At 40.5% G+C, this 24,846-nt stretch overlaps 1 protein-coding gene across 12 annotated transcripts in view; it reads left to right on the forward strand.

The window, feature by feature from the left end:
- The window catches only part of FRMD4B (FERM domain containing 4B), a 425,720-nt gene extending 402,770 nt beyond the window's left edge, over window positions 1-22,950 (forward strand). For 11 of the 12 annotated variants that reach the window (XM_086680927.1, XM_086680929.1, XM_086680961.1 and 8 more), the window contains 10 exons: window positions 509-642; window positions 740-859; window positions 2,007-2,235; window positions 5,072-5,128; window positions 7,381-7,525; window positions 10,742-10,861; window positions 12,286-13,097; window positions 16,439-16,571; window positions 20,083-20,174; window positions 21,228-22,950. In XM_086680927.1, coding sequence (XP_086537053.1) covers window positions 509-642; window positions 740-859; window positions 2,007-2,235; window positions 5,072-5,128; window positions 7,381-7,525; window positions 10,742-10,861; window positions 12,286-13,097; window positions 16,439-16,571; window positions 20,083-20,174; window positions 21,228-21,289 — 1,904 coding nt within the window. In that variant the 3' untranslated portion in view covers window positions 21,290-22,950. The remainder of the gene's footprint in view (window positions 1-508; window positions 643-739; window positions 860-2,006; window positions 2,236-5,071; window positions 5,129-7,380; window positions 7,526-10,741; window positions 10,862-12,285; window positions 13,098-16,438; window positions 16,572-20,082; window positions 20,175-21,227) is intronic. The other variant, XM_025916153.2, reaches the window with a different exon arrangement.
- The last annotated feature ends 1,896 nt before the right edge of the window (window positions 22,951-24,846 follow it).

Consider the following 24,846-nt stretch of genomic DNA (forward strand, 5'->3'; position numbering starts at 1 on the left):
CCCCAGTGTGTTTGCTGCCGGAAGCCCTTCCTCTGTAGAAATTCTGGAATCTCTTATCACCAAGTATATGTAACTTAATTCAAATGAATTTTCCCATCTAAATCCTATTGTCAGCTCTTAATCTGAAGCACACAACATTCCTTTGCCTTGCTTGCTTGCTTTCTAAAAGGACATTCTAAACAATTATCTCCAGGAACATCTTACCTTCTCTCCTGCTCAGAAAACTGAAATTCTTCCTTGGGTATGTCTGAAACATTAAGCATTTTATCATCGCTTCTAAACTGACTGAGCCAAAATACAGAAGGTATATATAATTACCAGGCTCTGTTGGATGCCCAGAAGCCTGAGAAAATGTTCTCCAGTTTCCTTTTATTATGTTCAGAAACAAGGAGAAAAGAAATAAATTATGATTTAATAGCAGGTTTCACTTAGAAATCCTTTGTCCTTTAAAAAGGAAGGAAACATGCCTCGGATAAACCTTCCCTGCCCTCCCTCCCAATCCCTCCAGGTTCTCAAGACTCAGAAGTTAGTGAGGAGCAGAAGAGGGAGAAAATCCTCGAGCTCAGGAAGAAGGAGAAGCTCTTGCAAGAAAAACTCCTGAAGAAAGTCGAGGAGCTTAAGAAGATCTGTTTGCGGGAGGCTGTGAGTGTCTTCTCTGGTCTGGGGGACGCTTCACTTTGTGTTTGACAACCCCGGCCTGTGTCAGTTATCCCCCTCTCGATTCGGTCCTGTTTTACAGGAGCTCACGGGCAAAATGCCAAAGGAATATCCGCTGAACGTCGGTGAGAAACCGCCTCAGGTCAGAAGGCGTGTGGGTGCCGCGTTCAAACTGGATGACAACCTGCTGCCCAGCGAGGAGGTATGAGCATCAGCACGAGCATTTCTACTCACCACACAACAAAAGAGCTGTCAGCTGAATGTGGTTGACTTGTCCCTTTGGTGCTCGAGTCACCGCTGTACATTTTTATCTCGCACTCGCCACTTGAACGTGACACGGTAGACCACACGATTCTTTCTTTCGTGCACCGTCTCCGTACATTTGAGTTGTTTCTCACTTTTTTACTCCTCCGCACACAGGGAGCTTGAAACAAACTCCAACTGTGGGTAAACTGAGGAACGTTATTATGAGAATTAAGAACTCTAGCGTTAGACTCTTCTGAGCAAACAGAGAAACCTTTGACAAATAAGTTTTGCCCATTCTGAAGTCTCATTTCCCAGACCTCAGTTTCTTCATCCATAAAGTGGGAGTAATCTTTGTTTTTCCCATTGAGGGATGCAAGGAGTTTCAATGAGATAATACGTGTGCAGCATTCGGGTATAATAAAGTTCCAGTATACAGTGTTTTCTCTCATCTGAGTCATCAGACAGTAGGACCCTACTCCTGCTTCTTGCCCAAATTTAGCCATCTTGGCTTTAGAAATGATAGCAGTTTCCATCGTGATTAGAGTGAGCTTTGCAACTTATAGAGTATACCCAGTCCTGAGCTAAGTAATGCACATATGTTATTCTCATGTAACCTTTGCCGTATTTTTATAAGGTAGATGTTACCTGCATTTGAAATGGAGATGCACAGAAAAAATAAAAAGGAAAGAAAGAAAGAAATGGAGATACAAAATGAGAAAAACCTGTAACATTAGAAAATTTCAGCAGTGTTTCCAGGGTCACGCAACCAGGAACCATTAGAAAGAGAAATCAAACTCAAATGTATCTGTCTCTAAAGCTATGTGTGTTAACATAACTAACTGTCGATGTCTGTGAATCTTGGATTAAGAATCTCTCCTTCAAAAATATCATCATCACCCAACCAACTAACTGATTGCAGGGGCATTCCCTTCTTTAAAAGAAAAAAAGCCGTATTAGTGATAAGTTGAGGTAAATAGATGAGGAAGGTTTGTCTTCCAGGAAAGTGTTTGAAGTTACATATGCAGTAAACTTAGGAAGGTTTTATTCTCAAAGAGCACCTGATTTGAAAATGTACAAGAAACGGTATCATTGTATAAATGCAGGACCCTGCTCTACAAGAACTGGAGAGCAATTTCCTAATACAGCAAAAGCTGGTTGAAGCTGCGAAGAAACTTGCCAACGAGCCAGACCTTTGTAAAACCGTGAAGAAAAAACGAAAGCAGGATTACACGGATGCTGTGAAAAAGCTTCAGGACATTGAAAACGCGATAAATGAATACCGGATCAGATGTGGAAAGAAACCCAGCCAGAAAGCAACAGTGATTTTACCAGGTTCGTAAGAAGTAAGGTTCCTTGAGTCACGTAGTCGATATATCCTTGATGGTATCTAGCATTTCCAAATTAGTTCATTTGGTAAGAGATAAAAGAAAGAACACGATTAAAGGTAAGTTTCTTAGGGTAAAAATGGTTTGGGAATTCAGTGTTACAAGTATGTGAACTTGGTTTGCGGTGACCTTCTCACTGTTGTAACACTACACTATTGCGTTGCTTAAATTTTCAGGATGAAACAGCATTCATGGCCATATTCGTTCATGATATAACAGATTCACCTTTTTTTTTTTTTCAACGTTTATTTATTTTTGGGACAGAGAGAGACAGAGCATGAACGGGGGAGGGGCAGAGAGAGAGGGAGACACAGAATCGGAAACAGGCTCCAGGCTCTGAGCCATCAGCCCAGAGCCCGACGCGGGGCTCGAACTCACGGACCGCGAGATCGTGACCTGGCTGAAGTCGGACGCTTAACTGACTGCGCCACCCAGGCGCCCCTAACAGATTCACCTTTAACTGGCCTGATGTCATTGCAAGAAATACACTCAACGTCACGGAGTAGTAAGAGAGCTGGGCCTACCCAGTAGTTTCTGAAAGGTTTTTAATGCAGGGACCATACATTTTCTTAATACCTATGTAACATTTGTGAATAGAGCTTTTACAGTTCCTGCCATGTGTGGAGGCTATTTAAAGATAGGGACAAATGTGATATACCATGGAGTGCAGAAAGCGGGGTATAAAATTGTAACCACAATATGATCCTGATATTATATAAATATGCACTTACAAGAACTGGTTGGGAAATATTTCAAAATACTAGTAGCTGTGGAATTTCAAATAACTTAATTTTTTTAAGTAATTTTCTGTATCTTCAAAATTCTCAACATTATATACCTAAGACTTTCATATTCAGGGAAAAAGTACACTGAAAATCTCATTTAGGTAGATTCCAAGTCCAGTTGGCCTTACTTTATCAGCATGGTTTTCAGCCTTGATCACTGGTTGAAATATGCTTATATTTCTTTGATCCCAAGACTATTTTTTCCACATTTAAACATCTGTGAAATTTGAATAATTTTTATACTAGATGGTGTATTACCATTGTAATTGGCAATACTTTTTCTTTTTTAACGGAGACATCAATAGTTATATATCTTAGATTTGATGAAATATGGTAACTAGGCTTATAGAATATATTTGGGTTTAGGGCCGTATGATTTATGAAGCAGAGATATGGCTTTTGTGAATGCACAGACATCAACGCACAAATGTTAGTCAGCTACAGCTGGAGAATTTAGGATGGCTTTGACTCTGAATGAGAAGTCCAGTTGGCCTTGGAGGTGGTTACATTCTGGACCTACAGAGATAGGTGATTAGCAGTGTGCTTAACTTTCATAACCATTTGTTGTGGCCCATTCATCTCCAAACTGTGCAAGATTCAAGTGATCTCCTCTATAATGAGTGACATTTGGACAGCAGATTATTGGGTAGATTTTTTTTTTTTTTTTTAATGTGCCTGACAGCTGACTGTACTGGCACCTTGCCTTCAAGCTCTACTACTGTGTGTCCAATTAAGAGATAGTCCGCCTGGCTCTGATGGAGATTAACATCATTTGAGATCAGGTGGGAGAGATTTCCTTCATAATGGCAAAAAAAAGTGAATACGAAGGTGCTGTATTTGCCTGTAATCACGCCAGTACTCATGCCAATACATGCCTGTGTATGGAATGTTTTGCCAGGCAGATCAACACATCTGAGAAGATTGTTATTTCTAACCACATTTTTTAACATTTGATGGGCAGCGGTAACACTCAGGAGCATAATGGGCATTTCCCGCCACCAGAATGCTGTGTCTAGGTAATAAAAGCAAGACGTGTAGCTAACATTTATTGAGCATTTGCCCTGTGCAAGGAGCCAGGCTAAGGGCTGTACATCCGTTACTTCACTTACTGCTCACCTCGGCACTGCAGACAACATCCTAGTCATATTCCTGTTCCAGTTGACCCAAAGGATACTCAGAGAGAGTAAGTCATTTGCCCAAGGTCTCACAGCCAGTAAGTGACAAAACCAAGAATTAAACCCAGGTCTGTCTAATCTGTTGGTTCTCAACCAGGAGCAATTTTGCACCCCGGGGAAACCCTGGCAATGTCTGCAGGCATTTTTGGTTGACACAACCAAGTGTGGAGGTGCTGCTGAGAGAGAGTAGTGGAGGCTGAAGATCCTTCATTGCGAAGGACAGCTCCCGTCAGCGAAGAATTGTCCAGTCCAAAATGTCCGTAGTGCCACATAGACACCCGGGTCTCACCGAGAAGGTCATGCTCCACAAAGTGTTCACCTATTAAGAACAGTCCCTTTTCTTCAGGGAGGATTCAAAAATTAATTTACACTAACGGATTTTCACATGAAGGTTCAAGTGTATGTTACATAACATTTAGTATTTATGACACGAATGGAATGATTTTTGTTTCCGGTTCGTTGGTTACAAGCCCTCAATGTATAGGGTACAGTTTTCGTCTCATGTAGAAGCTAGATTGGAAACTTGCTGCGTACGAAAACTCCCTTGAAGTCGGTGCCATTTTAAGAAATAGTCCATATCTGTCCATTTTTGTATGGACTATTTGTATATGACACATAGTCATATTTGTATGACATCTAAGATGTTTATATTTTTGGCAGGAAATTATTCCATTTTTATGATTGTTAATTATCCTCAATGCACTGTAATTAGTTATGCTTACTAAATAAAAATAAGATGCACTCCGTTGAGAATTGCTTTATTAAACTCACTATAGGTATATAAAGGCCCAGTTATTCTAAAGGCACTTATTTTTATTCACAGAAGACATAATCCCATCAGAGAGCAGCTCCTTGTCTGACACTACCACCTATGATGATTGTAAGTATGTTATTTTGATTTAATATGTTATATATTTTGAACTACTAAGACAATTGCTTTAATTTGGTAAAGCCTACATGTTATTCTTTTGGGAAAAGTAGAATCAACTAACTTATGCAGGATGGTTAGGGAGCAGAGACGATGATTAACATCTATCCAGGTTAATTCAGCATTAAGTAAAATACAGTACCATACAAATTGCATGACTATTACTCACATGATAGTCAGTTTCTCAGTAAGCGTTTGTGAGGCTCTGTAGGATTTTTTTAATAGGATTTTTATTTTATTTTAATTTTTTTAATGTTTATTTATTTTTGAGAGAGACAGAGAGACAGTACGAGCAAGGGGAGGGTCAGAGAGAGGGGGACAGAGTCCAAAGCAGGCTCCAGGCTCTGAGCTGTCAGCACAGAGCCCGATGCGGGGCTCGAACCCACGAACCATGAGATCATGACCTGAGCCAAAGTCAGATGCTTAACCAACTGAGCCATCCATTTTATTTTACTTTTATTTTATTTTTATTTTACTTTACTTTTTATTTTATTTTACTTTTAACTAAGCGCCATGCCCAATGTGGGGCTTGAACTTACGATCCTGAGGTCGAGAGTTGCATGCGCTACCTACTGGGCCAGCCAGCCTCCACTCTATAGGATTTTTTTAAACATTTTATCTTGAAATGATTACAGGTTCACAGGGATTTGCGTAAATAATAGTCTTCCACTCACCTTTTCCCAATGGTGACATCTTATATTTTTGGAGTCTAATCTCAAACCAAGAAATACAGTGTAAACTTTGATTATCACTGTATTCTGGATAGCTAGGAGTTTATTTTATTTTCCTTAGGAAGACATACACATTTTGGAAATTGGGTTGTCATTGTGTTGGTTTCATAGAGGAAGGCCATTAGTGTTCTGATGGCCTGTGTTCCACACATTTCCTGATGGAATGGATTTCGTATCAAGTGAGAGAGTATTTCTTTGTAATCCTTTGTGCTTAAGCAGAGGAGTGGCTACCTGAATGACATGATTTAAAGAATTTTGGGAAACTGCTACCCATACTGTTTTATCTCCCCCAGCCCCACCCCACCCCAAGTGTTAACGGTGCATGAAACTCCAGCATTTCCAAATTCTTTCCTTGAGCTGAAATTGGGTCATGCTTGCCATTCCTCTTTGAAAATGCACACATCAGTGGGGGGGCATAACAAGGCTCTCATGACTCAGCATCGATCAGTTATATTACTTTCAATGACAGGATGAGCCTCTCTGGTCAGCCAAAGAGGCCGAAGAACTTGAAAGGTGAACAAAGTGATCCACTCCAGCTTCATAGAATAGCTTCCCTTTGGCCTTTTACACACTAGGGTTTTTCGTTGTTTGTGGTGGAAGAAGTGTCTTTTTTTTTTTTTTAAATGATTATTTATTTTTGATAGAGACAGAGCACAAGTGGGGGAGGGGCCGAGAGACGGAGACACAGAATCCGAAGCAGTCTCCAGGGTCTGAGCTGTCAGCACAGAGCCCGGTGCGGGGCTCGAACTCAGGAACTGTGAGATTGTGACCTGAGCCGAAGTTGGACGCTTAAATGACTGAGCCCCAGGAGCTCTTTAAAATAACTCTCGAAAAGCTCTAGTATCACCCATTCCACCTGAGTAGTTTCTTTGCTCGGAGCGACACCTACTGAATTGGCAAAAGTTGGATCAGGCCCCACACGAGTACAGTTGACCCTTGAACAATGTGGGGGTTGGGGTGGCCACATCCCCCATAGTTGAAAATCTAAGTATAACTTTTGACTCCCCCCACCAAACTTAACTACTAACAGCCTACTGTTGGCAGAAGCCTTACCATTAACTTAAACAGTCAATTAACACATATCTGTTACATGTATTAAATACTGTATTCTTACAGTTACGTAAGCTAGAGAATGGAAAATGTTATGAAGAGAATCCTAAGGAAGAGAAAGTACATTTGCAGTGCTGTACTGTATTTAAGAAAAAAAATTCCTGCTTATGTGGACTTATGCAGTTCAGACCTGTGTTGTTCAAGGGTCAGCAGTATTCAGTAATTTCTTTTTTCTAGTGTATAAAGTACAAAAATAAATTTCCTGAAAGTAATATACTTCCAAAACCATCTGTGGAAAAACTGTATGTTCACCAGGTCTTCTGGTTTGTTTTTTGGTTTTTTGTTTTTGTTTTTTGGGTGCTGGCAAGGTTTTATTATCTATTTACCTACTTATTTATCCATTCATTAATTTACTTACTATAGCTGATGCCTTCACTCTTGCTGGGCAGCGACCAAGTTCAGTACCTCATTCTCCAAGAATTCTTCCCCCCAAGTCTCTCGGTATCGAGCGAATCCATTTCAGAAAGTCGTCTGTCAATGAACAGTTTGTGGATACCAGGCAGTCCAGGTGAGAAGTCACATCATCAGTATCCTCACAGCCATGAGATCTTACCTTCAAAATGGTTCAGCCTTTTTGACATTACCCTATTTGTCCTTTCAAAAGGGATTCTCTTTTAAAACCAAAGCCTAGAAACTAACCCCGTCATTTGTTGTCGACAGCAAGTGCAAGTGTTTCTAAGAGATCTTTTCAAAGCATTTGGCAGTTTCCTATATTTTAAAGTCTGTTTGATTTATGTTAGGTTCTAGGGGACCTTGTTTATAGTGTGGGTTTGGGATATAATGTCCAAAGTTTAGTTTCATAACCCATGGTCTCAGGAAACCGTCATTAACTATCACTCCATCAGTGCAAGTGACAGAAATGACTTCTAATCTTTCAAATAGAAATGAGACTTCAACTCATTTTAATCTGTAAAATAGATGATATGACTTTTTTCTCAAATGTCTCAGGTAAATATTATCAGGCAGTAACACCAGCTTGTAAAAAGATGACGACAGGCCAGTGATTCTCAGAATTTGACTGCGTGGATCAATACTATTAAAAAAAGAAAAAATAAATAGGGCCCAAGATAGGATTACCAAATGTTTACTCTGGCTACTCAGAATGTTCAAATAACAATACTGTGATTTCACGGGGGAACAAATGACATTAAATAAAAAATACAGCCATTGTCATAAAACTAAGATGATGAAGTTAACATTTTGGACACTTACGGTACGTCAGACACTGTTCAAAGTGTTTTAATATCATTACCTTTTACGGAGAAGCACACCAGGGACCAGAAAGCTTGAATGACCTGTTGGGTTCATCAACTAATAAATGTTAGAGTCAAGATTTGAACCTCAGCAGCGTCACTCCAAAGCCTGTGATGTGATTTTTAGCTAGCACGTGACACTGCATCTCAGCAAAGGTAGAAGTTTGTCTTAAAATATAGGAAGATTGTTTAGATTAAATAATTCTTCCCTATGAAAATAAAGCTAGCGCTTTGTTGTATTTCTCATTTCTCAAAGACCAGTGACAGCTTTTATCACCTCTCAGCCCCAGTTGTTAGCATTTAGAACTGTTGCCTTAAATAATAGAAATCCAAGTGTTTAGAGCTCTGCTGGCCAGTTGAATTAAAAGTAAATAAAATTAAAAATTCACTTCCTCAGGGGGCGCCTGGGTGGCGCAGTCGGTTAAGCGTCCGACTTCAGCCAGGTCACGATCTCACGGTCCGTGAGTTCGAGCCCCGCGTCAGGCTCTGGGCTGATGGCTCGGAGCCTGGAGCCTGTTTCCGATTCTGTGTCTCCCTCTCTCTCTGCCCCTCCCCCGTTCATGCTCTGTCTCTGTCTGTCCCATAAATAAATAAAAACGTTGAAAAAAAAAAATTAAAAAAAAAAAATTCACTTCCTCAGTCATGCTAACCATATGTCAAGTGCTAATAGGCACATGTGGGCTAATGGTAGAATATTGGACAGCACAGATACAACACATTTCCGCCATTGGATAGCACTGGACAAGTGTATTTATTATATTAGGGAGAAAACAAAGCTATTGCAGCAAAAGGGAAAAAATTATAACCAGAAATCTTATCTTAAAAATTATTATACCTACTTCCTTAATAGCTTAAGATAGGTTTGCTCTTTGATCCAGCAATCTGACTTAGAGGAATTTTTCCTGTTGAATTAGTTAACTACAGGATGCTCATCACAGCACTGTTTACATTAGTGACAAACTGAAAATAACCCAAATGTTTAACTAGTAGATTGTTTAAATGTGTTACAAGTCCTTACAGTGGAAGGCTAAACTGTCATTAAAATAACATTGTAGATGAATATTAACCAACAAAGAACATTAGATAGAGGTGTTTGGGGTTTTTTTTTTAATGTTTATGTATTTTTTGAGAGAGAGACAGAGCACCAGCAGGGAGGTGCAGAGAGAGAGAGAGGTGGGGAGACACAGAATCCAAAGCAGGCTCCAGGCTCTGAGCTGTCAGCACAGAGCCTGATGCAGGGCTCAAACTCGCGAACTGCAAGATCATGACCTGAGCTGAAGTCGGACGCTTAACCGACTGAGCCACTCAGGTGCCCCATAGATAGAGTTATTTTTAAATGTGGGCTTTGAAAGAGAATATACAGTAAGATCTTATTTTTTTATTGTTAAAAACTGTAAATGCTTGTAAGTAAATATGCTTAGTAAAAATATCTGAAAATATTCAGTGTTGACTGGCTATATCTGAGGTTCAAGATTATAGACATTTAAATTTTTCTTGTTTTTAGTCTGTATTTTCAAAATTTTCTGCAATGAACTTGTGCTTTGGTACTAGTAAAAATGTATTCAAAGTCATGTTTAATTAAAAAACTGACTTCAAATTGTGCTCTCACCATGCTGGGAAGTGGACAAAGTGATTTAAGTATGTTGCCTTTTCATCCACGGGCCTGAAAACAACAACCCACTGGCCAAATTCATCCTGCCACCTGGTTTGTGTGGCCTGTGAGCTAAGAATGGTTTTTGTACTTTTAAATAGTTGGAGGGGAAATCAAATGTGAAGATTATATGAAATTTGGCTTTTAGTATCCACAGCCAAGCTTTACCAGTACACAGCCACTCCCATTCACTTACATCTTGTCTACACTGCTTTTGTACTTCAGGGACAGAGTAAAGCAGTCAAGACAGGGCCATCTGGCTGGCAAAGCCAAAAAAATTGACTATTACACTCTTTACAGAAAAAGGCTTTGCTGCCCCTGCTCTAGTTGGTTGGTTTTTCTGTTTGTTGGTTTGTTTGTTTGTTTGTTTATTTGTTTGTTTGTTTGTTTTGAGAGAGAGAGGAGAGAGCATGAGCCGGGGAGGGGCAGAGGGAGATAGAGGGAATCTTAAGCAGACTCTGTGCTCAGCACAGAGCCGGACGCAGGACTCGATCCCATGACTATGAGCCGAAATCAAGAGTCTGATACTTAACTGACTGAGCCACCCAGGCATCCCTCTAGTTGCTTCCAGTCTCTTTTATTCAGTATACTCTTTTAAAAAGTTTTTTAAATTATTTTCCTTCCTATTTATGACTCAGAGAGATCACTCATGTTTCCCCTCAAATTCACCTAGGACATAACAGGCTACTAAGACACCCTTCCCAGTTTCCTCCTATGCTCCCTTCCTTCAGCTTCCAGTAAGTTTCAAAGCACCTTAGGATGTTTGCCGGAGATGTGGGGAGGCTCATCATTTCCGCAATTCTTCTCTTTACCATCACAGGGAAATGCTGTCGACACACAGCAGCCCTTACAGAACCCTGGAGAGGCGGCCCCAGGGAGGACGCAGCATGCCCACCACACCCGTTCTCACCCGCAACGCCTACAGCAGCAGCCACTTGGAGTAAGAGCGCTTCCTTCCAGTTACTTGGACTCTGCTGATTTTTGCTTCAAAGTTTTGCTTTCCTTTCTTGTGTTTTTTAATCATTTTAAGGGACTTGAAGCAGCAGGACTATTTTACAGGTCTACATTTTCAATGTTCTTTTTCTTTTAAGTTTATTTATATATTTTGAGATGGAGAAAGAGAGAGAGAGAACAAGCAGACGAGGGGCAGAGAGAGAGGGAGACAGAGGATCCAAGGCAGGCTCTGTGCTGACAGCAGAGAGCCCGACACCGGACTCGAACTCATGAACCTTGAGATCGTGACCTTAGCCGAAGTTGGATGCTTAACTCGCTGAGCCACCAGTCCCTACTGCGTGTACTTTCTTTTTTTTTTTTTTTTTAATTTTTTTTTTTCAACGTTTATTTATTTTTGGGACAGAGAGAGACAGAGCATGAACGGGGGAGGGGCAGAGAGAGAGGGAGACACAGAATCGGAAACAGGCTCCAGGCTCTGAGCCATCAGCCCAGAGCCTGATGCGGGGCTCGAACTCACGGACCGCGAGATCGTGACCTGGCTGAAGTCGGACGCTTAACCGACTGCGCCACCCAGGCGCCCCTACTGCGTGTACTTTCAAGTACAAAGGAAATGTACTTGAAAATATCCTTTGTTCGAATAGATATTATATTTTTGTAGGTATTATATTTTAATTGTAAATATCAGATACCATTTAACCCCCTCATTTTCCAGAGGCGGAAGCAAGGTTGAGAGAGGTTAAATGTCTTACCCAAGCTGGCACAGCTGGGAAATGGCAGAGCCATGACTCAGCCCAGATATGTCTGGCGTCAGAGCCAGACTCTCCCCCATGCCGTGCTGCCTTCACCTTAGTCTGTCTCCTACTATCCCGTTGGAGGAGAGGAACCTCCCAAGACCCATTGTTTTTTTTTTTTTTTAGGCTTTGATACAAGTTGCACATCATCAATTTATCTTCCCTACCCTCGAGTAAGGCTGTGGATTGCACAATTTATAGAACCTGGTTCTTTTCGCATTTGGACCATGACAGTGAACTTGCATGGGAACCAATGGATTATGTGAACAAATGGATTCTCTTGTGCAGTCTGCTTTGGAAACCTTAAAAGTTTCCGTTTGTTTGTTTTGAGAAGGGGGGCAGAGGGAGAGGGAGAAGGAGAGAGAGAATCTTAAGCAGGTTCCACCCCCAGGGCAGACCCTGACACGGGGCTCGGTCTCACAACTGTGAGATCATGACCTGAGCTGAAATCAAGAGTTGGACACTCAGCTGACTGAGTCACCCAGGCACCCATGGAAACCTTAAAAGTTTTATAGTAATTCAAGGGGTGATTAAATCCTTCAACCATGTCTTTGTGTTTTTAATTTCCATCCTCCTTCCCCTGATTCTCTGTTACAAGTTTGCCTTTCTCCTCTTGCAGACCCGAATCTTCTTCCCAACACTGCCGCCAGCGGAGTGGAAGCCTTGAGTCTCAGTCCCACCTGCTGTCTGAGATGGACAACGATAAGCCATTTTTCTCCCTCTCCAAATCCCAAAGAAGCAGTAGTACAGAAATCCTGGATGACGGGTCTTCCTACACCAGCCAATCAAGCACAGAGTATTACTGCGTGACGCCTGTTGCTGGCCCCTATTACACTACTCAGACTCTGGACACTCGTGCCAGGGGCCGGAGAAGGTCTAAGAAACAGAATGTTTCGACTTCAAATTCAGGAAGCATGCCCAACCTAGCACAAAAGGATAGTTTGAGGAATGGCGTCTACACAAAGAGTCAGGAACAACCTTCTTCTAGTTACTATATTGCCGGGTACACACCATATGCAGAGTGTGACCTTTATTACAGTGGTGGCTATGTCTATGAGAATGACACTGAGGGACAGTACAGTGTCAATCCTTCCTACCGGTCCTCGGTCCACTATGGATACGAGCGCCAAAGGGACTATAGCAGGTCCTTTCATGAAGACGAGGTCGACCGGGTACCCCATAACCCATATGCAACTCTCCGGCTGCCCAGGAAGGCTGCAGCTAAGTCAGAGCACATCACCAAAAACATCCACAAGGCCTTAGTTGCCGAGCACCTGCGTGGCTGGTACCAGCGGGCCTCTGGACAGAAGGATCAGGGGCACAGCCCCCAGACTAGCTTTGACTCGGACAGGGGATCGCAGAGATGCCTGGGGTTTGCTGGGCTGCAAGTACCCTGCTCTCCCAGCAGTCGAACATCTTCCTACTCTTCAGGTAAGAATATGGCGGAGGCGCTTGATACCCAGATTGAATTTCCCTCATGCCCGCCGCCCACCCACCCCCTAAACCACTCCCCTCAGGGATCATGGGACCAGTACCCAAGGTCATGAGCTGGGTAGCCGTTCTGTGGCACCACAGTAAGAATTGCCAACTTAAAAACAGTTCGTCTCTCTAGCTTTCCAAAAAACACAGCCCACAGGAGTCTGATGGAGCAAGTTGTAGCTTCAAATGCAGCAGATATTCATTGAGCACTTACTCTATGCCTCTCGGTGTTGGAGGCTTTCAAATATTGTATCTTTTCTAGGTCTTACCTTGATAGCCACATCTCATAAAAGTGTTCTGGTCACGGATGTTTGATATATTCAAAAGCAGAGTAAACCCTGCGGGTAAGCAGAAAACATTAGGATTATACACCCTTCCCTGTTCACCAGCAGGAACTTGATCATCTAAAGGCAGTTTGGTTTGAATGTTCAGGTAGCTACGTGAGGCTCCTAATAATTATGAGGGGAGCCAGCATTTAATAAACACTGTTCCTGGCACTGTTCTAAGTACTTTGCATGCCTTGACTCAATTCAGTAATCCTTTAGACTTTACTTTATGGCTGCTTTAAGGGATTCTCCAAGATAATTTTGATTAGAGATATTCCCTTCAGGCATTGACTTTGGCCCCTCCATCCACTAAAACCCGTGAAGAACTTTCTGCTTACCCCCATGCCCCCCAGCTGTGCGAGCTGCCCTCAGTAGAGAAGTGGAGAGAAAGAGGAGTATCTGCCTATGGTTTCGTTTATTCAGCAAACAAGCAGGCATATCGCAGATGCTGAGGAGACAACGTTGACACGGTTTCCAGCCTTGAGCACCCAGTCTAGTTAGCAGCCAGAGGAACGTATACAAAGAAAACACTTTTGGGCGCCTGGGTGGCGCAGTCGGTTAAGCGTCCGACTTCAGCCAGGTCACGATCTCGCGGTCCGTGAGTTCAAGCCCCGCGTCAGGCTCTGGGCTGATGGCTCGGAGCCTGGAGCCTGTTTCCGATTCTGTGTCTCCCTCTCTCTCTGCCCCTCCCCCGTTCATGCTCTGTCTCTCTCTGTCCCAAAAATAAATAAACGTTGAAAAAAAAAAATTAAAAAAAAAAAGAAAACACTTTTAAAGCTCTACAGCCCTGGACTGTGTGAAAACCTGAGGTCATGCATTCTTGCCCCTGCTTTCAAGCAGGACCCCTTAGTAAGACAGCACAGGGATTCCCAACTCATTGAGTAATAAATCTGTGAAAACTGTGTCTTTAAAAGTTTCATAAGCTTGTTGGCCAGAGGCATTTCCATGGAGATTTCTATTTGGGTTTAATGTCTCTTCTGTTTGCGTAGGACTTTGGACTTCCGTTAGGGCTTTCCCACTTATTACCATATCTAACATACAAAAAGCGTCCTGTCATGTATTCCTTGTTATTTATGGCTCACGTCTATACAGTGCCTTTCTTCACCCTACAGTTCAGGGCGTTGCATGAGGTTCTTTCAGAAACCAAACCCGGGGATAGTGTTAGAAAGAAAGAACCAAACAAGGAGGGCTGAGATGCATATAGAAGCCCATTGGGGCACAGGGCTGGGGTAATGCCTATTTAAGTAGGCCAAAGAGAAGCAGGTGCACCTCCCAAACCACAGCGTTACTAGTGCTTGGCTCAGTGTCTCAGGCAAAGGTAAGAACGGAGTTAATGTTTCCTGATTCAGACCCAGTAGGAGGTTACCTGGTAGCAGCAGGATTCGGCCCCACAGACCAAAAAGCATTACACTGTAGTAAGGAATCAGAGGGATAAAATTAGAACTCCTAGAATTCCCTTTTGGAGTTTTCTTCATTCCTGTCTACATTTAATAGCTACAAAAATGTATTACAACAGACATGCACACATGCATCATGGAGAGCTTCCTATTATTTGCCAAATTAGGGGTTTGGTAATTCCTCCCAGCCAGCTGAAGACTCTGTTGATGACTCAGTTTTAGTAGAAATGACAGCCATCGTCTGTTGGCAACTTAACCCTGGGCCACACAGCATGCTCACTGTTTTATGTGCACTATCCCATTTAATGTATGCAACACTTCTGTACAGTGAGTGCTGTTGTTGTTTATTATGAGTATCCTAATCTTGCCATGGAGGCAGTTCTAGCTTAGCGAGTTCAAATGACCCTGCCTGAGCCCCAAAGCTGGTAAGTGCTGGAATGGGAATTCTGCCACGGCTCTGACACCTTCACCACCAAGCCCGCCAGCCCCTGACTCAGAGTTATGAAACATTCGTGGAAGCTCAAAGTGAGAGAATTACATCTTTGAGTCAAAATCTCATGGCATCCAGGGCCACAGATGAGTTTTGAAATGCGTCTGTCCTACACTGGTCACAGGGGTTTTGTGGGTGTGAGAAAGAAGAGGCGGAGGGTGGCTGCCAGGAACCGAAATGGAGGGGAGCCGGAAGGATCCATGAGCAGTATGGGTCTTGGACCACCAGCCTGCCATTGTGGGCACCTTGTGCGTCCTCAGCATGCGGCAGGACTGGTTTTAGAGGGGGAACAACAAACACCAGTGCGACACATTCACTAGGCTTTGTTCCTGCATTGTGCCCTTGTCTTGCTCCAGTTCAGTCCCTCAGTAGAGCTAATTCTCTTCTTCCCGAAATGCCTCCCCACCCCTTGCCACACACACACACACACACACACACACACACTTTTTTTTTTTAAGCAAAAAGTATGCATCGATTCTGCTAGTGGCTGATGTTGCCTTGGGCCGAGGAACAGTCTTATCCCAACAGGTCAATTTATGGAGTGCTTTTCCACCAAAGGCCTCCAAGAGACTCAAACTCGTTGCCTTATCTTTACAAATAAAGCCTTCTATATATCTAGCCACCATAGCCCAAGTGGAAAGACTCTCTTCATATATGAGAATTTTTTTTCTACCTGCCTTTTAGGTTATTTTTTATAGCATGCCTTTCAATTAACTTTATTCTCGTTCGTAATGATATCAATAGTTACCATTTTGGGGTGCTTACTCTGTACCAGGCAAAGTGTTAAATATTCTCATATATGACCTTATTTAATCATGATACCATCCCTATACAGGATGTATTTGTATTATCATCCCCACTTTACAGGCGAAGAAACTAAGGCTTAATGAGAATAAACTATTTGTCCAAGGTCATATGGCCAGTAAGTGACTATACTTGAATAGAAAAGAACTCTGTTGATTATAACCATTGTCTCTTAATCTCTGCACACAGATAATTATAATGTACATCTAAATGGCTTAAATAATCTTCACTTTGAATATTCTCACTAATTTTGTCTCTTTTCATTTTTATTTCCAGTATCTTCTACAAATGCTTCTGGGAACTGGAGGACCCAGATAGCTGTAGGGCTATCTGAATACGAGACCCCGGCACATTCTTCCTACACCAGCTGCTATGGCAACATCTATAATCCTTTGCCCTCTCCAAGCAGGTGAGAAAGCAATGCTTCAAAATTCTACTAGCCTATCCCTGGTCAAAAGAATTCAGGAATTCTATGTTATTTTATGAATGCTCAAGGATCATAAGACCATAGCCTATAGGCCCAAACCAGCTGCCACCTGTTTTTGTAAATTAAGTTTTATTAGAAAATGGCCATGTTCATTCATGTACATATTGTCTATGTCTGTTGTTTTTTTTTTTTTTTAATGATTATTTTTGGAAGAGAAAGAGACAGCATGAGCAGGGGAGGGGCAAAGAGAGAGGAAGACACAGAATCTGAAACAGGCTCCAAGCTCTGAGCCATCAGCACAGAGCCCAGTGCAGGGCTCAAACTCACAAACTGTGAGATCATGACGTGAGCCGAAGTCAAATGCAGAACCAACTGAGCCACCCAGGAGCCCCATATCTCTGGTTGTTTTTGTGTATCAGGCTTTTAAACAAAAGGTTTGTTCACTCCTAATCTAGATCATTCAAATTTGACTCTATTCCTAGACATGTGTACACTAAAATCTGTGTCTGAAGGGTTTTTTTTAAATCGAAGTGCTTAAAACCATAGTATAGATAATATACATTTAAGACTCTTCTGAAACCTTGTAGGAAAGATATCTCTACCCCAGAAAAAGTTGCTCACACCAAAATTCCTCATAGACAGTTGGTAGGCTTGATTTCAAACATTTGCTGCCTTTTTGTGTCTGACCCTGTGTTCATTAAGAAGCTACAGACACAGCCAGCTGTTCTATTTATAATCATGGTTCTTTGTAAACATTTGGAGGAAATGTACAAGAACAATTTGTTAAAATGCAGTTTTAAAAAAGATTGCAAACTCTGCATTACACGTTTTTCACTTCTTGGGATATGCAGGATGAGTTAAGTTTGAAGAGGTCACATCTCCCTGTCACTTTTCACAGAATATAATTCAAGCCCATGGTGCCAAGAAATGAGCATTTTCTGTTTGTTTTTATTTAAATTTGCTTGAGGCCAAATTGCTTCAGGCATAGGGAGACTTACACAGATAATAACTTATAAAAGTGTCTATCCTGTTGATTTTAAGAGTTTAGTTTCTTGCTTTCCTTTTTTTTAATTTCAATTTTTATTTAAATTCTAGTTAGTTAATATATATGGTAAAATTGGTTTCAGGTGTCCAATTTAGTGATTCATCACTTCCCTACAACACCCAGTGCTCATCACAACAAACACCCTCTTTAATATCCATCACCTATCTAGCCCATCCCCCACCCGCCTTTCCTCCAGTAACCCTCAGTTTGTTCTCTATAGTTAAGAGTCTCTTATGGTTTGCTTCCCTCTCTCTCTTTTTTTCCCCCTTCCCCCTATGTTCATCTGTTTTGTTTCTTAAATTCCACAAATGAGTGAAATCATAATTTAATAAATTACTCAGTGTTATAAGCGAATTAGAGCTATTCAACCCCCAAAGCCTTTTTTTTCTTCTCCATGCTCAATGAGAGTTTTTCTTGGCTGGAACTGTTAGGCCAATTGTCTCAACTCAACAAAGGGTGTGCTCAAAATAGAATGTCAGTGAAAATATACCTCAGAGGACTTCATATATCTTGGGGTTTTGTAAATAATGCAAATGAGTTAGGAGCAAGAACTAAAATGGCTTTGGCCCAAAATTGGAGCTGAAGGTTTTCGATTCAGTTCTCATCGTTTTGTATAGTTCATTTGCAAATTGTTTTCCTATTTATATACTTTTACTTTCCTTTTTTGTTGACTGAGTTAGACACAACAGAAAACAGCACGTAAGACGGTTCTAAAATCCTTGACACCCCTTTCACTGGACCCGGGAAGGTACTAAACATTTTTAGAGAAAATGTGTTTTTGCCAAATGTGCCTTTCTATTTCAGCCAGCCCAAGATGGCTTGACACGGGAGTCTGACGTCAGAGGGGCGGCGACGTACAGGAAATGAGAAACTATTTAAAGATCCCTATTGTGTGCATTATATGAGCTCGCTGTGGAAACTTAGGAAAATGATAAAGGGATAAATAAGTAGGAAATAATTTACTTATAATTCCACCATCTAGAGGTAGTCTCTGTTAGCATCTTGACACATTCCCCCACTTTTCTGTATCCGTTTTTAACGTGGTTGTAATGATAAACTTATGTACGATTGTACATCTTTCATTGTCTATGAATCCCAGTTTTTTTACTTAATATCACAACATACACATGTGCTCATATTTTTTAAAACTCTTTTTTTTTTTAATTTTTTTTTCAACGTTTTATTTATTTTTGGGACAGAGAGAGACAGAGCATGAACGGGGGAGGGGCAGAGAGAGAGGGAGACACAGAATCGGAAACAGGCTCCAGGCTCTGAGCCATCAGCCCAGAGCCCGACGCGGGGCTCGAACTCACGGACCGCGAGATCATGACCTGGCTGAAGTCGGACGCTTAACCGACTGCGCCACCCAGGCGCCCCTTTTAAAAACTCTTTAAGCCTTGTTTCATGGGAGCAACATGATATTCCCCTCATAAATATGCCATACTTTATTTCCTGTATTTTGAATTTTTAGATTTTTTTTTTTCATTATGATTCATTGTAATGCTGCTGTTAACATCTTTCTACAAAATATTTGTCTCAATCCCAGATTTTTGCCGTAGGATACATTCCAATAAGTAGAATTAATGGGTTAACTTGAAAAATGTATTTTTTGAAGCCCTTGCTTTCCAGAAAGATTTGCCAGTTTACCCTCCCAGCAACAGAGGTACAGGTGTGCTTATTTCCATCTGTTTGCCTATTGAGGATTTTTTTAAATGTTTTTATTTCTTACTTTTGAGAGAGAAGGAGAGAGAGTGAGCGCATGCTCTGCGCAAGTGGGGGAGGGTCAGAGAGTGAGGGAGACAGAGGATCCGAAGCAGGCTCCATGCTGACAGGAGAGCTCGATGCATGGCTTCAACTCATGAACCGTGAGATCATGACCTGAGCCAAAGTCAGATGCTTAACCCACTGAGCCACCCAGGTGCCCTAAGGATTTTTTTATTACACCCCAGAATGATCAATTTAACTAGACCTGTTACCAAGGCAAGTATAATAACAGCCATCCACCAAATTTTAGGAATTTGCTGTAAAATTGTGTTTTTGATGGAAACATAATTTTTTTAAATAAGAGGGAAATTTGGTTTCAAGATAAAGATAAAAATAAAAAACTTTAGATCTGCCCTTAAGTTAAAGATTTGAGTATTTTTTTTTTAAATAAATGAAGTATATTTTATTTAGAGATCCTTTCTCCCAGAGTGTCTGGCTCTTGATATTACAGAAAGCTATAAATTTTTACCAATAAGAGTTTGTTTCCAGGTCTGATTTGATATAATTGTCAGTGGCATAAACTTTCCAGCATCACAAATGTTGAAGTCTCTTATCCTACCTAGTATATAATACAGTCCAATTCTTGTCTCTGTGCTACAAACTGTGTTTTCAAATAACTGTTTTTCTTTCACTTCCGGTTTTCCATTGCCCATTCTCTTCCTTATCTAACTCTACCTAAACTAGGCAAAACCGAGGGCTTCTGTCCCGGAAAATGGTTGTGTCTCCAGAAATGAGATCAGTTTTAAATTCTCTTTTGCTAAGTGTAGCCAGCAGTAGTAAGTACAGCCCCTCAGATCTGTGTGTTGCTTCTTGCTTAGCAGGTGTTTTGCTCACTGACCGATGTGTGAAGCTGTGGAAATCTGACTTTGTGTTTATATTAGATGAAAACACTAAATACCTGTTTTCACGGAGCATTTCTTTCCAAAGCTCTTCTTCCAATGACTTTTTAATCCTTTTTACTAAAGAAATTTAAAATAAAAAGAAACCTACTAACTATCTAACCTATTCTAAACTACTACTGTAGGAATGAAGTTTTGCTGATTGGAATGGTTTGTATAATAGGATGCCTTCATTTGGATCTACCCTCCAAACATGCCTGTGATTTTTATATGTGATGCTGTTTCCAATTTACTCTTGACCAATACACCCTACGGGTGTAAAATGTGTCCCTAGGTGCCCCTGCCTCTAAATATATTCCTTTGTCCCTGAGGAAAGGATCTAGTATAGTCTCTTAATTTGAAGAATACTTAAAATGTGGCTGTCAGGAATACTTTTTAAAAAGTTAAAAATATGACTCTCCCACAAAGAGAAAATGGGCCTGTGTCAAAGATTTACTTAACCCATTAATGAGAGAACTAACAGAACGGTAAAGTTGCTTCTGAGACAATTCAAAAGACTGAATTCAATACACTGAAAGATAAAATGCTGGAATAAGATTACGAAATTAGATTAAAAAAAAAAAAACAGTTAATGGCTCACAGGGCGATAAAATTTTAACCATAATCTTTTTATACTAGACAGAAGTTATTTGTATTTCTCCCAGACAAAAACCCTAAAAATTAACATGTAACTTACCACAATCTGGGTCCTTATCAATGGTAAATGAAAGTGAGACAAAGGAATATCTCCCCTGAGAATTAAGTACACCTTGCATGGGCCTTTTCAACAATGCTCCAGTAGGACAATGAGACAGCACACAGTCATGCTTTGCCTATTTCCAAGTGTTGGATATTTTCTTGACGGTGCTTTCTACTAATTCTTTGAGTAATCTTTGTACTCTGGGAATCAAAATGACCACAAGTAACAACTTTTCTGGTTTCCTTTAATAGACAGTACACAGAGATCAGTCAACTGGACAGTACAGATGGAAACCGGTTGGAAGAAAGCCTGAAGAGTAGAGAGCAGAGGCTCTTTTGGCATGAAGATTCAAAGCCTGGAACATTAGTCTGAACTGCACTTGGACCTCTTGACCAAGCACCGCGTTCTCACACTAGTGTGCCTTGCAAAATGTGTTCGTCTTCCCAGAAAGCTATTTGGCTTTAGAAAGCTAAAAGCATCAAAGGTTGAAGAGAGGACTCTTGCTGCCCTGGAAGTGAATCACACTCTAAGGCCACGGAAAAGCCCCTGAACCACATGCCTTTCCAGCTCCGGGCACTAACCTAACAGCAAGGTGGAACCATTGCCAAGGACAGACTCAGCCTTTATCAGTAGCAAGCACTTGTTAAGGGAATAAAAGTTGTTGAAGGCAAACCGTAAAACTGTGAAAAGTGTGTTCAGGGTCTCCAATAGGAAGGAAGGTTGGGAAATTTCAGAGCACAGTTCAGCATGATGAGAAGAAGAACAACGAGGAGCTCCCCAGTCATTGCTCACCATCAGAAAGTTTGGAGTTGTGAGCCGGCGAAGAATGACATGGTATTTCTACATGGACGTCAACAATTGAGACAGTATTGGAAAATTACTTGAAGAGAAGCTGGATTTTCATGAAGTTCTGAATGAGTGTAAATGTTTTTAGGATATTATAAAGAGTGATGGTTTTCATAAGCACCATAAAATGGGTTCCGGAAAGACTTACTGCCGGAGCATCCTGTAATATAACTTTATGGTAGCAGATTGGGGAAAACACAGCAGCCCACTGAATAATTGACAAACTCTGCTTGGAGAATTTTCTAAGGTCCAATATTATTGGGCTCCTTTTTTCTTTCTACACCAGTGGCCTGATGGGTTATTATTCAGGCTGGTAACTCTCCAATTTGGTTGTCATTTGAAATGGCAGACCTGACATGGAGAGTTTTTATAATCAAGAGTTTGAAAAACTATTTTAAGGTAATACAACACAAAGAACCCAAAACAAAACAAAAGCCACATCATTTTAGATGAATTGCGTGCCTTAAAATGGTGAACATTAGGAAAGTAAGCATATTGTCCAGATCCCACAGAGGGTTCTAAGTCACCAAGTGACAAAAACAAGATTAGTCATTAAAAAGGAAAAAACAAAAGCAAAACAAAACAAAAAACAACAAAAAACAAAAAAAAACAAAAAACTCCAAGCTGCAGATTTAATTATGAGGCTAAAACTACCTCATACTTCACTTGGAAGAACTAATTAGCTATGGTTTATGGTAGGGTTTTTAAAAAAAAAAATTCCATATTCTAGATTGATCTTTTTTGTCATCTTCACTCTGCTTCAATATTCCATAAAAGGTGCTCCCTACCCCCCTTTTATACAGGTTTCATGTTCCTATTGTGAAGAGAGAAGTTTCTGAACAACTTTTTTGGAACATTTTCTATCTATATTCCAAAGCATGTAATATATACATAAAGATGATTTGTTAAACTGGTCCTTAGTCATTTGTATCATTAAAAATGAAGTTTGGGGAACGAATTTGGAGCAAAACAGAAGACATGCAGAAAAATAATAACTTATTCCTTTTTGCATATTTGTATAGCCTTCTAGAAACAGAAATACTTTTGCATATTCTTTTACTGTTCTGACTTTTTAAGACCTATTATTTTTTTACATAGGTCAATAAACTGAAGGTGTGCTACTGAAAATGTTTACGTATTCTTCCATTATATTCAGGGTTCATCCAAAGCAGTTTGAAGTGTTCTACTTCATGTAATCCTCTTGGACAAGATTGCAGATTTTTAGTTGTAGTATTACCGTATTTTACTGACGCCAAGGTGCCCATCTTTTCACATTTACATCCTTGAAATCAGGATGCATCTTTTGACTGATGGCATGCTCTAAAGGAATTGGCAGTGTTTTTTTCTTTCTTAGCGCTACATAAAATGATGCTGTGTCTCACAATAAAGTTGTCTTAGAACTGATGAAATACGGTAGTTTATTGCCTCGCTGAGGATGACAGATGTGAATTTTTAGGCTTCCCGATCTTGCGAATGTTGTTTGTAACAAGCCCTTCATCCTAGTTTTGCGGAGTCGCAAACTGGTCTTTTAAATTCAGGAAAATGTTTCATCTGGCATGTATTTGTCCTGCACAATGGGGAGAAGGGAATGGGAAATGAAACGTAGGAAGACCTTAATACTTCCGTGCAAGTATCTTAAATGGAAATAGCCTTCTGTTCAAGAAATGGAATGCTCAGAACTGCAAGTGGGCCTGGAAAGAACGCGTGGAACTTGGCCCCCAAATATTTAAAGAAGGTAAAGAAATAGAAGCACCGGGGGCTTGCTGTATGATTTTTTTTTACCCGCTATCTTTTTAGGAAAATCTCTCTCAACTGCATTTTTGGTATATTTATTAATAACCAAAACATGACAGAGGCAAATTGTTCAACATCACACATCGATCTGCTTCATATTACAGTGTATCATATAGTCATGATAAAAATTTGAAGTTCAAACACAAAGCAAATATATAACATGAGAACATAATCGCCCCTGGGAGCCTAACATTTCAGATGTAAGAACTGATTTTTTTTTCAGACTGGTTAATTTATATTAGTTCAGGTTTTCTTCTATGTATATAGTAATTTTTTTTTAATACAGCATCATATTACAAGTACAGTTTACAACTTGTTTCTTCCCTGAACATACCTTGGGCTTCTCTGTATCAGTATATATTTTGATCTACCTCATAAAAATGTATATTTTACAAGGTGGATTTTTTAAATTGCCTCACCTTCTTTGCTGTTTATATTTTTTTCCTATATTTCAGAAAATTCTTCAAAATCTTTCTTGTACTCATAAAAGCTTAATGTTATAAGCAATAAAGATTCCAGAATTGTCTCAAACTATTAAGTTTGGCCTGTTCTTAGGAACAAAGGTTCAGACTAAAGAGTTCCTTCAAATGTTAGTCCTTAAGAGCATTCAGAAGTGGAATAATGACTATTGTCAGGACTGTAGAAAAATTTGGATTATTTTCTAGAGTAGTTATTTTCAAAGGACCAGTTGTGAAAGTCAAGTTTTTAAAATTTTGAACTATTGTGGGCCTATAGTCTTGTGAAGGAAAATAAAAATGAATTACTAAGGAAAAAAGTTAATTGAAAAAATGAATTCCTAGAGATGTGGAAAAAAATAGACCCAAAAATACACATTCCTCCTGCTCATTATTACATTCATCAGACAAAACGATTCTGTCAAGTTGCAGGGCACCTGGGTGGCTCAGTTAAGCATCTGACTCTTGATTTCAGCTCAGGTCATGATATCATGGTTGGTTAAGATCTGAGCTGTTCGCTCAGAGCCTGCTTGGGATTCTCTCCCTCTCCTCCCCTGCTCACTCTCTCTCTCTCTCTCTCTCTCTCTCTCTCTCTCAAAATAAATAAACATTAAAAAAAAAAAAAAACTACTCTGTCAAGTTGCAATCACAGCTTCTAAACGCAGACTCATAACTTTCTGTACTTACCTTGATCTACATTCCAGGAACAGAGCTTCTTAACTACCCTTTTAAAAAATTACCTTAGAGAGAGACAGTGAGAGTGGAAGGGGGCGTG

The sequence above is a fragment of the Puma concolor genome, chromosome A2 (assembly GCF_028749965.1).
Source record: "Puma concolor isolate L17-30 chromosome A2, mPumCon1.1.hap2, whole genome shotgun sequence".
NCBI classification, from domain to species: Eukaryota; Metazoa; Chordata; class Mammalia; order Carnivora; family Felidae; genus Puma; species Puma concolor.